Source organism: Artemia franciscana, chromosome 18, assembly GCF_032884065.1.
Source record: "Artemia franciscana chromosome 18, ASM3288406v1, whole genome shotgun sequence".
NCBI lineage: Eukaryota > Metazoa > Arthropoda > Branchiopoda > Anostraca > Artemiidae > Artemia > Artemia franciscana.
In genome coordinates this window covers 18,986,017-19,005,149 of record NC_088880.1, presented here as the reverse complement: position 1 = coordinate 19,005,149, position 19,133 = coordinate 18,986,017, and the positions used below count along the sequence as shown (strand labels likewise).

General features: G+C 34.2%; 1 protein-coding gene across 1 annotated transcript in view; it reads left to right on the top strand.

The window, feature by feature from the left end:
- LOC136038708 (paired mesoderm homeobox protein 2A-like) overlaps positions 1 to 18,050 on the top strand; it is a 65,101-nt gene extending 47,051 nt beyond the window's left edge. Inside the window, exons 5-7 of the mRNA XM_065722030.1 lie at positions 5,542 to 5,648; positions 7,434 to 7,564; positions 16,602 to 18,050. Coding sequence (XP_065578102.1) covers positions 5,542 to 5,648; positions 7,434 to 7,564; positions 16,602 to 16,801 — 438 coding nt within the window. The 3' untranslated portion in view covers positions 16,802 to 18,050. The remainder of the gene's footprint in view (positions 1 to 5,541; positions 5,649 to 7,433; positions 7,565 to 16,601) is intronic.
- The last annotated feature ends 1,083 nt before the right edge of the window (positions 18,051 to 19,133 follow it).

The following is a 19,133-nucleotide window of genomic DNA, read 5'->3' as shown; positions in this document are numbered from 1 at the left end:
CGACCTGTTTTTTGTTTTGGTCCAGGTAGATGGCAAAAACGCACAATCTTTGATAATTTATCATCCTGTGAAACGTCACCTAGCCATCTTTACCTTCTTTTTGTTATAACCCAGTAAATGGGGTCAAACCACATTTTTTGTGCAGCTTATTATTTGATATATGGCAAGTCAAATATGGGCATAAAACTATCCTTAGGCAATTCCCCTGGAAAACATCCGACACATAATCCTCAACCTTTAAGGCGTACCCACGTTTCAGAGCCTTGGCTGACAGCTGTCATGACCGGTCCTTTTAATATTTCTATTTGTAGTTTGCCCACTTTTCTCCTAATTGGTGCAATCTTTTTCAACCGCGAAAAAAACGCTCTTAGCTTTGGCTATTCTACTTTTTACATTTCCTTTATATCCAACATATTTCCGAATTTCTAAATAAGTGAAATCTATGAGTTTCATAGAGGTTCGTGCCCTGGCCTTCAGTCTAAACTAATAGCGTAATTTAGTCCGTATTATTGGAAGTAGCTGACCGGTACCTCCAATATTTCCAATTTTAGTTTGCCGACTTTTCTTCTAATTCGTGCAATTTCTTTCAACAGTGAAAAAACACACTAAGCTTTACCTATTCTAATTTTTACATTTCCATTATATTTCCAAATATCTAGGTAAGTCAAATCTATGGGTCCCATCGAGGTTCGTGCCCTGGACTTTAGTCCGTACTAATAGCCTATGAGTGTACAAGCTCTAGTTTCATTTGAAACATTGCAGCCCTAGCTATTACTAAACGTCCCATATGCTACCACTTCTAGTCCTGCTTTAAGGCTCATTAGTTAGTCAAACATAAAAAAGTTGACCTAACATGCTCACCGTGCGTTGCAATTGGCGACAGATGTCATGCTCATCAGAAGGCAATATTTCTACCTTGCCATCGTCATTATTTTCTTGGACCCCCGTGATGTCCGATAAGGTTGACTGATCAAACCCCTCATATATCTTCCAACAATAGTGACGAGAGCATGGTTTGACATTGTTGGATCTCATTGACGATATAAAAAGTTAGAAAAGATTTTGATATTTGTTGCATAAGTGGGGTGGTGATGGTCAAACAGATGGTGAAAGAAGTCCTTTTGTATTTATCCGAAGAAAATATCCTGCAGTTTATGATTTTGAAAACTTAAACTTTTAAAGGCCTTCGCTTTTCTGTTAAACTATGCATATCACCATGGTTAATTATATTTTAAACTACAAAGCAAAACATTTTTTATTTACCAGGACAAAAGTACTGTTTTTTAGGGGGGGAGAGAGAGATAATAACAAGTGAAAACACCCTTCTAGCCCTTAAATATTTGAAACCGCTTGCGTTATATGTAGTGTGCACACTTATGTACAAGATAAGATAATGTATATGCACTGTATTATATATACTATGCAAGGCTTATGCGCATTATAGACTTAATTCAGGAACCAGGTCAATCCTGGTCAATTAAGATGACGCTTAGGACGCGTAAATCGTAGAGTTTAGCATTCTTGAAGATATTTCTTTTGAGAAGAGGTTCTTAAGGTTCTGCGGTGAACGTTAACAACCCTTCCCCTGCATCTTAGCAAAATAAGACAAGATGAGTTACACATCCGGAAAACGGCTATCGCAGAGCCCAAAAGGGCCAATTTGCATCTCAGAGTCAATAAACACAGCCAACAAATTGACAAGATTGATCAGAAAGAAAGCCATCCTGTTAAAAAGGATAAAAACAATTGAAAATCATAGGCTTTTTAAAGGAATTAAGCCAAATGAAAACACAAAGCCAATTTAATCTTGTGACTAAAAAAGCACAAAACAGAGTTTCGTAAAAAATAACTATAGGCTATAATGGATTTCAAAATTTATAAGATTAACATAACACAGAGAGTAATAAAAAGGGAGTTAGGGGGGTGTCACATACTTAACATACCAATTTTGCACGGGATAAAAGTTTTCTATAACTTTAACTGGAAATTTTATCAGTTTTTAAAGCTGAACGAGGGAGGGAAGATTTAGGTGGGGGGATAGTGAATACCCCCCTACAAGAGATCCCTTAACCAGGGAATAGTGAAGTTTGCCGAGATTTATGGAGAGCAATGCTGGCGAAACGCAAGGACAGTTGTGTTCCCTTGACATGAACGGACCCAGTAAACTAAGTCGAAGCTCAGGCCACAATGGCCCATTGCTTCAGTTCTACTCGCCTTATCTTGAAGTTGACTGGATCGGCACTTTTTTGGATTGCCTCCGTTCTGTCTGACAATTCATTAACAATTCCCATTGCCAGGATGCCAAACAGGAAAGGCATGCTTGAGATTTGGGTGTAGCCTACAAAATGATAAGAAAAATATCAAACAATGTGGTTTGGGACAAGAGTCGTTCAAGAGGGGGGGTTCAGCAGCTCAGGGCACCACAGCCGAGGGAGGCTGGTACTGTGGCTAGGAAGTTGCCCACTTCGATCAAATTTTTTGCTTTGATTCAGCTTTTATTTGCTTATATTTGATTCGGGGGGGCTGTAATATATTCTGCCCCGGGCACCACCAACCCTAGGAACGGCTCTGTTTGGGACATTCAAAATTTCTGAAGGAGTTCAAGGAGGAGAAATGTGGCAATTCTCACACTTTTAAATAACGTTAATATGATAATCCTATTTTTAATCCCTTGAAATCGTAACATCCAATAATTTCAATAGTAGTAACCGACATTTAATCGACGGATTGGGTAAGTGAAAGAAGGGGCAAGTCTTAAGGAAATTGATTGTTAAAGCTGTCGACTTTTAAAGATTGACATTCATATTATTAATAAGAGTCCCAGATTGGGCTGCTTTTTGGATTTTTGTTACATGTCTCTGATGAGACGGTTACATCTATCCGAGAATTCAAGACCAAGATCGTCTATCATCAAAAGGAGTAAAAACTGGGAAAAACAGGATTTCCTCAGGCACATCATTTTAAATTGGGAGAATATCAGAATGCATATTTAAGTATTTGGATACTCATGCTTTATTAGAGAGGAAAAACGGAATTATTCTAATTATAAGGGGTTGACCTGAAATTTATTTAATATTTTTTCTATCTGTGAATTGTGATTAAGTAAATCAAAACATTTTGTACTATGTTGAGCAAGTATTAGGCTTTTCAAGTTTTTACGTATTTTGTCCATTAGGTGATCAATATAGTGGATGTAGAACGCAAGTTTCTAAATCATCAAAGGTCACATTTAGGACTATCTTTACTTTCAATCACTCACCTAAAAAGCTTTCGTATAATTTGGAGAATACGGGAGTAAGAGTAGGCTATACCATTAAAATCATCGACTGGACACCACCGGAATCTTGCCCGTTGTCCTTTTTTTTTAAAAGGAGTAATGAAACCTAATTTCCAACATTTGGCGAACTTATCAGAAGATGTAATTTCGTTAGAAAGTACAGTTAAAGGTTTGGAAAGATTGTCGGCAAAGATTCTAATTAGGTCAATCGTAGTGTCTAGTGGACAAATGCTGCACTGCTTGTGTTCTTTGTCTCTACGTCTAGTAGAGGCCAAATTATAAGGGGTGTCAAGAAATAGCGGAGAAATGCTTTGTTTTATGAAGCAAAGAAATTTGTTCAGGTCATTGGCTATATCTAAGGGCTTTTCTTGGGGACAAAAATCAATATTATTTTGGGTTTTCTAATACAATTTTCAGCTTCCATTTTCCAACTTTACATTATCAGTCGACATTCTTTTTTATTCTTATTATTTTTATTATTATACCATCGTTCTGGATTAGTAGATCCTTGGCATTAAGTTTATAATATGAAGAAACAGATTTACATTTTTCTTCTACGAAAAATTAAGCAAAAAAACGGGTTTTAATTTCAACAAAACAGTGAACAAAAAATAAAAACAAAACAACACCTTAATTAAAAAAAAGAAATATTCCGAATATTTAGGTCCTCGTGCGGGAGCCTTTCTCAACGGAAAAAAAAACCCCAAAAGAATGAAAAAGCAAAAAGAAAGTTTTTTTTTAACACAAAAAATGACAGCTAAACACAAGAAGAAGAAAAAATAATTAAGAGCAACTCACATTATAAATGTTTATAATGTGAGTTGTTCTTATTTTCTCTCTCTCTCGTTTCGTGTGTTTAGTTGTCATGGTATTTGTTTATTATTCAGAACACAATCAATAAGTGAAGTTAGGTTCTTTTGTGAAACAAACTACGATGCAGGTACATTTTACATAAATAATTTAGAAACAGATTCGGGCTATATATTTGCACATTAGGGGGAGTGTTCGTAAAGTATAGCATATATTAAATACGTAAGCTAACCATTGCTGTATTTAATATATTTTATACTTTACTCCCCCCCCCCAATGTGCAAATATGTAGTCCAAATTTGTTATAAACCAAACCAAAATACAAACTAAATACTGAAATAAAATATAGCTACAATTTATTTTGCAACCAAACGACAGCTAATTGTGTGGTATGAAGTTGCTTGACCAGTTTCTTGTGTCATGCTTGCATCATTCGCGATCGAAATTGTATAATGTTCCAAAGCATCGCACTTTGTTTCACAAAAGAACCTAACTTCACTTGTTGAGTGTGTTCTGAAAAATACACAAGTACCGTTGTCATTTTTTGTGAGTCATTTTTTTTAAATAACTTTTTTTTGTTTTTTCGTTCTTTTCAAAAAGAATGATCTCTCTAATCATATCTTTTTCAAAAAAGAAGAAAAACAAAATCTAAATAAGTTTTACTCCCCCCCCCCTACAAAAAACATTAATTCAAATTGAATAAAAAAAATGAATACTCTAAATTTCCTCATAAAAAAAAATACTTCTTCAGTCTCTTTTTAAACAAATTAGTGTGTTCAGCTTCCCTAATGCTAGTTGATAAATCATTCCAAACATCCGGAGCTAAATAACGGATTTAGCGCAAAGAGCGGGGCGTTGAGGAGGGAACAGCCCCTTACATATACGGAGTAATTTCTGTTCGTTTCAAGTTTTAATGTCGCTCCTTACTTTCAGTTAAAAAAACTAGTTTTTTTTATTTAATATATTAAAAGAGCCGATAGCGGTAAAACATTTTTCAATCTGCGCATTACTCCTAAACCTCTTGAAACTTTTTCTGCGACTTTTTGCTGCTTCCAAGATGGTCAAGGCCAATGGTCTGTGTGGCCATTTGACAAATCAGGTCCTGAGGGAGAGGCTTAAATTTAATATATATTGAACATATCAAAACCTTTGACCGTACCAGATAAGGTGAAACAAAAGATATGATGAAACGAGGCCAAGGAAAAAACTTACGAGACTTGAGACACAGGCAAATTAAACAATAATATTTAAAAATGTGAATTAAAAGTATTTCTGAAAGTATGATTAAAAACAAGGCTTTTATGAAGTGTCTCGTCGCTTCCATGTCAACTCCCTCCAAATTTTTTCTTTTGGTTTTTCTTGTATCTTTTAGTGAAATGACCAACAGTGTAAGCAATTAGTATTTTGAAGCAGTGTTTGCCAAAAAAATTATTTGAATTCAGATTCTTTTTTAGGTTTGGTTTCAAAATCGGAGGGCTAAATTTAGGAAGCAAGAAAGATTAAATCAACAGAAAACCAATGGAATAACTAATAACAACTCAACTCCGTCAGGAAGTAACAGGTAAATAATATGAAAACTTATTGTATTGTTGGTTATGTATCTTTTTAACAAACAATCTGTTTTTTATGTTTTTCTCTGTGAAATGAAACTCAATATATTGAAAACTCAAAAGCTTTTGAAATATTTAAATCTCAAAATTGCTTAATGCTGCTATTACTGAATCAAATACATATGAACGCAGGGATATTATAGACTTTCAATCCTAGAAGGAAAAATTGGGACGAATAAATGCTTGGAAATTCCAAAAATAATCGAAATGGGTAATTTTCACTTTTTTTTACTCTACCACGACAGAAAATTTAGAAGTGAGACTGTTAAAATCAGTGAGAGACTACATTTTTCAGGTTATATCACTCTTTCTTATAAATCAGAGATACGGAGGGACCAAATGAAAACCAACCGTTTTCATTTCAAATGAAACAGTTTTCAACGGTTTTCAAATGAAAACCGTTTTCAATGAAATGAAAATGTGGGCTTGTAGTTAGACGAAGAAGAGAGCAATATATCATCCATATTATGCCTATTCAAATTCAAAATTCATTACTTGCATAATATAGGTTTTAGTTAAAAGTAGCATATGTAATTATCTCTCCTACAGCATCGCATGTTGTCATGTGTGAATTTACGTTAAATGTTTTTTTTATTATTTCAACACTTTTTTCAATCGTTTTACATGAAAAGTCGTAAATTCAGTCGCCGAAACCATTTGTAACTTTATTCGTAGATCAATTCGCTGAAAATTATTTTAGCAGGAAATTCGTTTCAGTTATGAACGACCTACCAAAGGATATTACTGAGTTTCTAGGTTTAGCTTTGTGGATCTCTTTCTTCTCATCAAAAAGAAGTGCTTATGCTGATACCCTAAGGATTCTTCCAGCCCAAAAGTGGGGTATAAGTGATACATTTCCTTCATGTGTTAAATCAGTTAAACAAACTATTTGGCAGTATTTATAATGCAATAAATTGGAGACAAGGATATGTCATCACAAGTCTGATTAGCTAGAGCTCTTGGCTTTCCATTTTCTTTTTGCCTTTCTTTTTCTATTCTTTTTTTTAATCCACAGCTTTGTAAATGGTTTCAAATAGTCACTAGTAGGTCAGCTACTGAGCAATTAAGCTCAGTAATTCACCAAATAATATCAGAAATGTATTAGCCAAACAATATTTGAATTCACAAATATAATAGTTTTAAGAATAGGTTGCTTGCTATGGACAAGTCCTAGGCAGATTTATAACGTAGCTTTAATTTCTTTTCTTCTTTGATAATGTAGGCTATCTATTTTAGCTAGTATTATGCTTTTTGTTGCTGCATGGATTTCAAAAGATTAGCCATACCTGCTTTGTAGGTAATGTTTTCATATTCTAATGCTCAGTACCAAAAAATATCGAGTTTGGTTTTGATCAAGTCAATAAATGGAGAGTTTTTCTTCGGGGCGTCAATGGGGAGACAGGGGGAGGCATCTTCCTCCAAGATTTTTTAATCCCCTATAAATTTTGAAAAGTATCCCTTTTGAATGTTTTCATTGTAAATGACATTTTTTCGGTATTTTCATTGAGATGATTAAAAAACAAATTTGCCACTCTCCTAGATTTCGAACAATATATTTTACCCCCTCCTCTAAGCTTTGTGAATTAACGCAACTGAAAACCCCCTTAGAGAGTAGAATGGAAGAAAGCATAGAGTTTTACTTTTAAGAAGGCCTATATTTTTCTCATAAAAGGAAAAACTGACAATCCGAGTTCTTCGACGGAATTCTGTTTTTTTTGTATTTTTTTTTTTTTTAGGTCACTTAGCCCCTCTAGTACCTCAGAAAACGGAGATGTGCCGTCTCCTGGTGGATCACCGCCTAAAATTGAAATAAAGGACTCGAAAGTTAAGCAGGCTGTTTCTAGCTCCGAGTCAAAGTCCCAAACAGGTAACTAATGAATAGCCTTGTGCTATATTTGCTTTAAATATTTTTTCAAATATTTGCCCTTTTTAGTCGATAGCTAACTTGCCCAATCTTAGCAAGTCGTGAAATCTGGGGCTAAGTATGATGTTGAAAGATGGATTACTATCCTACCCCGCGCAGAGCTGAACAACGGACAATTCATATTTAATACAGCTAGTCTAATAGAGGGCGGAGGTACCAAGGGTGCAAGAAGGCTGTCCCTTAATCATATTTATAGAGTTGAAAAAAAAAATAATGAAAAAAAAAATGAAAATTGGAAAACATATGAATAGTAAGAACTGAGAATATATGGATATAAGCTCTCAGTAGAAACAACCAGCATTTTTTGGGGTACCTTATGGCGCTCTTCTTACCAAATCTTAGCAAGTTATGAAAGCTGGGAACCGAGTAGGATGGTAAAAGATTACTATCATAATTACAGACAACAATTTTATAAATAATGAAAGATGCAACTGATTATCTGGATAACAGACTAGTTAAATATCATAATTTAATGTCCCTTTTGTCACTTTTGAGCGTCAATTGTTATGTCTTGAGGATTTTCTTACGGATGTGCAAAGCAAATGCTGATTATTGACTTTATATATTAAAGTTTATAGACCAGTCAATCAAGTGATTTGAAATGAAAATCTAAAACAAAATCAAGTAGATTTGATAAAATTGGCTTCTGAACAGGATTGAACAAAAAAGTTATTTAACTGGAAGTAAGGAGCGACAGTAAATTTAAAACGAACAGAAATTATTCGGTATTTGAAAGGGGCTGTCCCCTCCTCAACATTCTGCTCCTTACGCTTAAGTTTGACTCTTTCTCACAAGTCTACTTTTTAAAACAATAAGAAATTTTCCCACAACTTTGACTCTTTCTCACAACTCTACTTTTTAAAACAATAAAAACTTTAGCGTAAAGAGCGGAGCGTTGTGAAGGGGAATGCACCTTTCATATTTGGAATAATTTCTGTTCGTTTTCAGTTTTAATGTCACTCCTTACTTTCAGTTTAAAAAAAAATTATTGTTTTTTATTTCATTTCTGAACGTTTTGAATTAATCTAGGTTTTGAATTTGGCTCACCGTACATGAATAATTAAAACGAAATTTATATATAAATTTTACTTTTTTTAACTAATAATAACCTTATAATAACCTAAGTTTGATTTTTGTTCTAGTTATTTAAGAATTACTCCTGAACCATAAAGGCTGTCTAATTAGAATAATAACCTATTTTTAAAGTTAAAAAAACTTTAGCGTAAGATCAAGCTATTGAGGAGAGGCAACCCCCTCAAATATGTAATATTTTCTGTTCATCTTAAGTTGACGAGGGGTCTGACTCCCCAATATACGTAATATAAGGACATTCATCTCCTCGTCAACACCTCGCTCTTTGTGCTGAAGTTCGAAACTTGTTCTAATTCTTTAAAAATGACCCGTGAATCACAAAGGTCGTTTAATTAGAATGAATAGCTCTTTTAAAATTGCTTAAAAATATTTCAGCGTAAAGAGCAAGGTATTGAGGAGGCGACGAACCCCCTCATATACGTAATAATTTCTGTTTATTTCAAGTTTCAATGTTGCTCCTTACTTTCAGTTGAAAAAATTTGCTTGTCATTTATTTTCTGATTGTTTTTAAATAATTCTGGAAAATCCAGCGCTCCTTTCATGGAAATTCTCTTCCCCCATGAAAATTCCTTCATGGAGAGATCCTCCCACATAACACTTCCCCCTGACCCCAAAGCAGAACAAATCCCTCCTGGAAACGTCTGTATGAATCTTAATAACCAATACTATATGTAAATATTGGGGAAAGTTCATAACTTGCAGCCCTTCCCCCGAGAACTGTGGGGGATTAAGTCGTCCTCAAAGACATAGTTATTAGATTTTCAGACTATGCTGAACAAAATGGCTATCTCAAAGTTTTCCGGGTCGCTCCTTACTTACAGTTCGTCTTCTTAATTGTCTAATTAAGTGACCCTTGTGTTTTAGGAGTATTTATTAATAAATTAGGATAAAATAGAAACATCAGCGTAAAGAGCGTGATTCTGAGGAGGAGAAATTATTCTGTATATGAAGGGTTGCCCTCTCCTCAATACCTTGCTCTTTAAGCTATACGTGTTAGGACTTTTAATAAGGGTTCCTATTCTAATTACACGGCCCTTGTGTTTCAGTAGCTTTTCTAAAAAAATAGGAGAAACAGTCAAAATATAGCGTAAACAGCGAGGTATTGAAGAGGGGGTAACCCTTCATATAGAGAATAATTTCTGTTCAGTTTGATAAAGCAATAAACAAAACAATAAAAAAAGAATAATAAAATAGTAAACCAAAAATTGAAAAAAGAGAATAAATAAATAAGTAAGAAAAAACAACAACAAAACAAATATTTATTACACACAGTCAGATATGAATCGAATTTTCTTGACATGGATTTGACCAGATGGTTTTGCAAGAATCTGGCCGCGATCTGACCAAGCATTTTTATTTCCGTATTTCTCTTTCGGTGCATTCAATAAATCACGTTTCCTTCTTGTAAGTGCTTCGTCAATAAATATACCACTACCCGCCAATGATGCTTTTGCTTTATAGACTTTCTGAGCCATTTTTTTATCAGTAAACTTCACTATGACTGGAGCAACTTTGTTTATCAAGCTTTCAGGCTGGTTGCTCATTCTAACTCTGTAAACGGCCGCCATATCAGAAGTTGTTACGCTGGGTAGGTTAATCTTGTCAGATAAAAGGCGAATTATGGTGGTTTGGAGGTCGAAGTTAGGCTGCTGCCTTAATCCATAAAATACCAAGCTATCCAGTAACGAATCCTGGTCAAAATCATCTAGTTTTACCTCCAGTTTTTCAATTCTGTCTATTAGACTTTCTATCTGGCTTCTTAATATCTTTAGTGAGTTCTCAATTTTCAAAAATTTCGGATTGTATTCAACCGATATCACATCATGGATTTGCGAAACAATACTATCTACCGATTCTTTCATCGTATTTTTGTCCTTTAGCCTTTCCACAACTTTTGAGTTTATGCTTTCCATTAGCTCATTTTGTGTTTTCTCTAACTCAGATTCAGTTGCCGCGATCCTGCTTGCAAATTAGGGTTACGTTAATGTCCCATTAAACCGCTTCACGTGTACACTCTTTTAATTCTCAAAATTAATAATATTTCTTAATTTCTTACTGTATCAATTTCACTAGTTGCGCAATCCAATCGGATTCAGAGTTAAATCCAGTTAATGTCCTCACAGTTCAAAGACTAAATCAATACTGATTTAGTCTCTACTGATAGCTTTACAGACTTTTGGACTATATTGTTGTATTACAATCAAGGTCATATCAAAGGCGGAGGCTAGAAGTTTCAACCTTTCCCTCCCAAATGATTTTCTCTGCATTATCAAAATATTAGTACTATTTTTAAAATTTCAGCGGGGTTCATTGAATCAAGAGCAGTGAAGTTACAAAACATAGCTGTACAGACTTTTGGACTGCATTGTTGTATTACAATCAAGGTCGTATACAAGGTGGAGGCTAGAAGTTTCAACCTTCCCGTCCCAAATGATTTTTTCTGCATTATCAAAATATTAGTACTATTTTTAAAATTTCAGCGTGGTTCATTGAATCAAGAGCAGTGAAGTTACAAAACATAGCGGTACAGACTTTTGGACTGCATTGTTGTATTACAATCAAGGTCGTATCCAAGGTGGAGGCTAGAAGTTTCAACCTTCCCCTCCCAAATGATTTTCTCTGCATTATCAAAATATTAGTACTATTGTTAAAATTTCAGCGTGTTCCATTGAATCAAGAGCAGTGAAGTTACAAAACATAGCTGTACAGACTTTTGGACTGCATTGTTGTATTACAATCAAGGTCGTATCCAAGGTGGAGGCTAGAAGTTTCAACCTTCCCCTCCCAAATGATTTTCTCTGCATTATCAAAATATTAGTACTATTTTTAAAATTTCAGCGTGGTTCATTGAATCAAGAGCAGTGAAGTTACAAAACATAGCTGTACAGACTTTTGGACTGCATTGTTGTATTACAATCAAGGTCGTATCCAAGGTGGAGGCTAGAAGTTTGTACCTTCCCCTCCCAAATGCTTTTCTCTGTATTATCAAAATATTAGTACTATTGTTAAAATTTCAGCGTGGTTCATTGAATCAAGAGCAGTGAAGTTACAAAACATAGCTCTACAGACTTTTGGGGTGCGTTGTTGTATTACAATCAAGGTCGTATCCAAGGCGGAGGCAAGAAGCTTGAACCTTCCCCTTCCAAATGCTTTTCTCTGTATTATCAAAATATTAGTACTATTTTTAAAATTTCAGCGTGGTTCATTGAATCAAGAGCAGTGAAGTTACAAAACATAGCTGTACAGACTTTTGGACTGCATTGTTGTATTACAATCAAGGTCGTATCCAAGGTGGAGGCTAGAAGTTTCAACCTTCCCCTCCCAAATGATTTTCTCTGCATTATCAAAATATTAGTACTATTGTTAAAATTTCAGCGTGGTTCATTGAATCAAGAGCAGTGAAGTTACAAAACATAGCTGTACAGACTTTTGGACTGCATTGTTGTATTACAATCAAGGTCGTATCCAAGGTGGAGACTAGAAGTTTCAACCTTACCCTCCCAAATGATTTTCTCTGCATTATCAAAATATTAGTACTATTTTTAAAATTTCAGCGTGGTTCGTTGAATCAAGAGCAGTGAAGTTACAAAACATAGCTGCTGTACAGACTTTTGGACTGCATTGTTGTATTACAATCAAGGTCGTATCCAAGGTGGAGGCTAGAAGTTTGAACCTTCCCCTCCCAAATGCTTTTCTCTGTATTATCAAAATATTAGTACTATTGTTAAAATTTCAGCGTGGTTCATTGAATCAAGAGCAGTGAAGTTACAAAACATAGCTCTACAGACTTTTGGGGTGCGTTGTTGTATTACAATCAAGGTCGTATCCAAGGCGGAGGCAAGAAGCTTGAACCTTCCCCTTCCAAATGCTTTTCTCTGTATTATCAAAATATTAGTGCTATTATTAAAATTTCAGCGTGGTTCATTGAATCAAGAGCAGTGAAGTTACAAAACATAGCTGTACAGACTTTTGGACTGCATTGTTGTATTACAATCAAGGTCGTATCCAAGGTGGAGGCTAGAAGTTTGAACCTTCCCGTCCCAAATGCTTTTCTCTGTATTATCAAAATATTAGTACTATTGTTAAAATTTCAGCGTGGTTCATTGAATCAAGAGCAGTGAAGTTACAAAACATAGCTCTACAGACTTTTGGGGTGCGTTGTTGTATTACAATCAAGGTCGTATCCAAGGTGGAGGCAAGAAGCTTGAGCCTTCCCCTTCCAAATGCTTTTCTCTGTATTATCAAAATATTAGTACTATTATTAAAATTTCAGCGTGGTTCATTGAATCAAGAGCAGTGAAGTTACAAAACATAGCTGTACAGACTTTTGGACTGCATTGTTGTATTACAATCAAGGTCGTATCCAAGGTGGAGGCTAGAAGTTTGAACCTTCCCGTCCCAAATGCTTTTCTCTGTATTATCAAAATATTAGTACTATTGTTAAAATTTCAGCGTGGTTCATTGAATCAAGAGCAGTGAAGTTACAAAACATAGGTCTACAGACTTTTGGGGTGCGTTGTTGTATTACAATCAAGGTCGTATCCAAGGCGGAGGCAAGAAGCTTGAACCTTCCCCTTCCAAATGCTTTTCTCTGTATTATCAAAATATTAGTACTATTATTAAAATTTCAGCGTGGTTCATTGAATCAAGAGCAGTGAAGTTACAAAACATAGCTGTACAGACTTTTGGACTGCATTGTTACATTACAATCAAGGTCGTATCCAAGGCGGAGGCTAGAAGTTCGAATCTCCCCCTCCCAAGTATTTGTCTGACTCGTAAAAACGTAATAAAAATGCATAAAAACACGTTTATGATGTTTTTTAATTTTAATCCCCCCCCCCCCGAAGTAAAATACTAGATACTGTCGTGATTACAATTAAAACTTTAAATTACCTTGACACTTTAAATTTTGGTTCCTAACTGTTTCTGCGAGCAAAAAAGGAGAAAAGGTATTTTAGAAAAGCCAAAAACAAACTAGTATCTCTGAGGCCAAATGAAATAGTTAAGAGTGTTATTATCAATCATTCCAGCTGCAGCACCTGAAGCTGGTAGCACATACACTACAATTTAAATAAAAATGCCACATAGCGCCTTTTGAATTACTGTGGCCAACTAAAAGCCACAGTATTAAATTCAAAAATATGATCTATCCCCAACTGAGGCGACCCAAAGTAAGTTAATAGCAAATACAAAATCAATCGTGACTTCATTAGCTGTGGGATCAGTATTTTATAGTGCTACTGATGGTACTTGTTAATTAAACGGAATACACTCAAGATTTACGCTCTGTAAAATCAGACAAAAACCGATCTCTTGCTGTATTTCAGTATGCAATTGGTGATAATCAGCTTAACCTGAGAGAGAAAAACTGCAATGTAGATATTTTTAAATTAAACATTTTGCGTTGGTATTTTGGTTTTGTTAGGTTAGGTTAGAAGCTATGTAATATGATACGTACTTAAGGGCCTGCTTTCCATAATTTTCTGTTGTAGTTTCCAAGATTTTGTTACTAAAGCATTATGTTTTATCGTTTTTAGGTGTATTTCATAAGGATTAGCCTAACTCCACTTCTTGGGTGTGTTCCGTATAATTAACAAGTACCCCATTCATATCACCCCTCTAGCTGCAACAAGTGTTTTACAGTAGCGAGCCCTCCCCATCTGCCTTCATTTCTCTGTTTTTTGTCAATTTTAAAAATGATATCAGATCCTCATAAGTTATACGCTGCCCGCTTTTCACAAAATAAAAAGCTAGTCATTTATCAAACGCCTGTTTATTACTATACTCCATCGACTGTCATGTGGGAACATTATGACTTTATATAATTTCAATCAAGCTAAGTGCAACACATGAAATCCCAAGTGTTTTGATTACTTTTTCCTTGGACGCTTCCCCTTCGGTTAGGGAAATGTACAAGATCCCGGGGATTGTCCCTGATAATTTGTTGTTAATTGGGATAAGAATGGATAGGACCTGTCTAAAAGTCAAAGGGTCTTGGACAGTGTTAGCAATTTAATTCGTCACAGAGAACTGCAAGGGAGGTACATGTGTCTTCTTCTTGTTGTACTGGAATATAATCTGTCTTGTACTGTCTTCATCAGATCCATGGGGAACTCACTTTCCTCGATAAATATTGGATTGTTGCATCTCAGCCAATGCGTTCTGTTCTCCTAAGCTAGAATTTTGTAGGTTCGATAACATAAAAACAATACACATTACTCTGAAATTTTGTTTTCCTGTAGTTTTCACAATCGTAAAACATAAACAACAATTTTTATTTAATCCATCCTTGGGAAAGAGTCACGGGCTCGTCCGCTTCCCCCCACAAAACCACCCAATACCTTCATTAATTGTTTCATTTATTTAGAATTTAAACCGCCTGTTTTTGCAGTTTTTTTCTTTAAGTAATGGTTATCTTAATATGCCTCCCCCCAAAAAAAAAAATGTTGCGCTCGTGCCTGATAAGGCACGAGGAGTAAAGGAGGAGTATGTGCGTAGTGCGTACATCATAGAAAAAAACAGTATTTTGATAAAACTTGTGCAATTCCTAATAACAACTAGTAAATGGAAATTAAAAATAAACGAGGTGAAATTAGAAATGAAAATCACACAAATAGTTCTCATATCTTGTATAGTTTTGAAATAGAACATTTAGAATCTACAGGCTTTTGTTTTTGACAGGGCAGCAGCTACTTCAATAGAGACTACCAGGGCCGACGATTGGGGCGGAGGATTAAATAATTTTATTAATGGGTTAAGTTAAGTTTTAGTTTTTCCAAGTCTCCTTTCAGATTTACCAGTAGACCTTGGGGAGACGAATTTCCACAATATATCTCTATCTACATGTATTTTCATGTTCTGTTTAGTAGTAAACAGGGTTGAAGGTAAGACAGGGCTTCTTTGATCTGATCAATGGAAGAGGGCTGTATAGTGATTAGAATACTATCTACGTAACCATTGGCTTAAGATCAGTGGCCCAGATCCATTTCCATCAGTTACTACTTGTCTAGTCAAAACTCTAATTATTTGAAACAAGAAACATTTAAATTAGGATAAGAAGTTAAAATGCCGCATCAGAATCATTACTCCTATGAACCACAAATGTATAGCTAAAACACTATTTTATTTATTTAGTTTTCTTGTGCAGCTAAATTCTCGGAAAAATGTAAATGAATCAGAGAAATAAGGCAGTCTTAAATTCGTGAAATATTTCAAGAGATACCTCGAGTTATTTCTAGTTTTTTTTTGTATGTTTTGCTGTGTATCAGAGTTGTCACTACTTGGAACTTTATTGCAGTCCTAAGCTTATCTCTCTAATAAGCAATAATTGTTTATTAATTTATATATATATATATATATATATATATATATATATATATATATATATATATATATATATATATATATATATATATATATATATATATATATATATATATATATATATATATATATATATATATATATATATATATATATATATATATATTCTTAAAAATGGCTAAATATTTTTTCGGGTTTGGGGGAAAAGGCAACACTGTAGGATGTCTTTTTCTTTTTGATTTTCCTCACCAATACAAGAACCATGCATGAATGCTGAAGGAACCTCTAGACAACCCCTCCTCCTAAAAAGCGATCTCAGGATTCTACATTGTTCCATCCCTTCCAATAATATGCATATACTTTGCCAGCTGAGCAGGAAATGTGTTTAGAAGAAACTGTTGATTAGTTGATATTTTCCTATTACTGATGGTGTACTTAGGACCAATAGCAAATTTGTTTTCTTAGGATAAAGACTGTCAACTTCACACGTCACCAACTGAAGGACAGCATCTCAACTTCCAAAAATCTTCTAGAATTTTAACTGTTTTTTTTTTTTTCTTTTCAGGTTCACCATCACAGCCAAACAGATGGCAAAGTGGGTCAAGTCTTTCAGCTCCTGAAAACAAGCACGTTCCAAATCCACTTGCCCAAGCTGGTGGCTATAACACATCCTTTGCAACTTCTTCTTATCCGTTAATTGGAATGCATCCACAAAGTTTTCTAATGGCAGGTGTGGGCGATCAGAAAGTTCAGAGCTTGTATTAGTCTTTTTCTCGACCAGTGTTTTTTTAAAGTTGTTTTTGAGTGATACTACTTCTAAAATATGCACCAAGATGACTTAGCTTAAACATACAGGTTCCAGTACAAAAATCAAACTTGGGCCACACGGTGATTCACGTGCAGTTTGATGCAGAAAACGAACATTTTAGTGCAGACACACTTTTCGTTTTTGATAAGTAAACATTTTCAGCGGTAATGGCGCGCTTTAATTAGATAAAAACATTTTTATTGAGTGAGCAAAATATAGCTGATTCATCAACGAAAACGATTGAAAACAGACATTGCTGAAATATGTACTGTGCTCAGTATCTATGTTATTAATATGTCTTTAAAATAGCATCCGAATCAGTCTGATTTCAATTCAGTAAAATAGCCTAAATTAACTTCTGAAAAATTAAATATGAATTATTGAAATATAATAAACTTTGCTTAGAAAATAGTCCAAAGAATCTAAACGTTCAAGCGGTAGATTTGACACTCTATTTCATAATTGAACCGTATTTAAAATAAATTAAAGAGAAATAAAGTAAAAATTTATTTGTAGGCAAATCCTCACTGGTTATATGAAGACGAAATCATCTAGAAATCTCCTCCCTATTCAGTCTTAAACAATTGCTATTTTTATTTTAGCTGTCTAGAAGTTCCTTTTTGCACGAAGAAATCCATAAAAGTCATTTTTTTTCCCGTGATACAAATAAAATAAAAATTTGGGAAAGTTCAAGTTAAGTTTTAAGCTCAAACATGAGGCAAATAATAGACTTTTCAAACTAATGAGGTAGCAGACATTTACCATACTTAAATGTAATTCTGTGGTGTTATCTATCATTCCTCTGCAATATTCATCACATTAATATTTAAATTATTTGACAAATCCATCTCCACCGAGAAAATATTTTCTTGTATTTATTTAAGATATCTTTTATAGTACGGAACATTTTAATAACATTTATTTATCTTTTATTAAAAATCATATGAAGGGGTACCATATGGCTTAAAAACGTGACAAAACTGTATCCAGAATCTTCAATATGAATAAAATATGATTGATTTAAGACGAATTATAAGACAATGTATATCTAACCTTAAAATAAAACATGAAAAGACAATGTTAAAACAATTACCATACTCTCAAAACGAAATTGTTTGTTTTTCAAATGCTTAATTCCTAGTCATTTAATTTTCCTAGTCTTTATGTAACTTTGAATATATATTAATAAATGTTTGTTTTCGTGTATATTTATAATTTGTCTAGGTTTTCAGGAAAAAGCATTTTCAAGTGAATAATGGTGGTTATGCTCAGCAAATATTGTCATCACCGGCTGGTAACGGTGTGACAAAACTCTGAAAAGAGGAAGTAAACTGGAAGAATGGGATGAGGAAAAACTAATCGAAAATGCAAATGAAATTTCCAACTAATGTAGGAAAACGTAAATTTGATTTTATTCTTACCTGATATATTCTAGACATTCGATGTAAGATAATGAAATTGTCTTACAGGGATTGTAGGATTTCAGAAATGAAATTCTACAAATCAGAGCTTCCTGATATACACACCTTTCTAACTGGGGTGCCAATTCATGGAAATGTAAAGGATGGTCAGTCATACTAATTAGAGTGGGGAGGGACTGGGAGCCTGTGTTACTCTACATTTTTATTCCCCCCCTCTCCCACCTTAGATTTTTAAGAACATTTTGTTTGGGGTCACGGAAAAACGTCTTTTTTAGTATTTTTGTTGAAAAAACGACAAATTTGCCCCATTCTTAGATATTGAAAAATATATTTTGCCCCCTCCCCCTCCAAATTTCTGTGATTAAACGCTACTTGGGGTTGGAGGACAAGTATTTTTTCGTGAAGATATTAATTAGGATATTTGTTAAAATCTAAGGGGAAGAATAGTCACCTCCCACCCTGTGTTTTAAGTCTTGGGGAAATGAGTGATTCTAAAACCACAAGCCAAAAAGAGAAATTTTTAGGCTGAATCCAAATTGTCTCTTTGTAGCAGTAAGGTAAGTTTGTGGAGTATACTAGAAAACTTCAATTTTACATGAAAGATTTTCCTTTCAATTAGTGTTCATATTCGGAGTAAAATATTAAACAGAATATAAACAAACTTTGAGCAGCATTTATTTCATGTTCTGTACCATTTCTATAGGTATCATTTATTTTTAACTTCTGGAGTAAATTAATAAAAGTACCAAATAAAATATATAGTTGTTTAGTAAAGACTGATTCATTAAAATGTTAATCAAAATTTTAATCGAAGTCCAGATACTCCTAACTTTATATTCATTCAAATTAGTTTTTTTATCATTTTTAT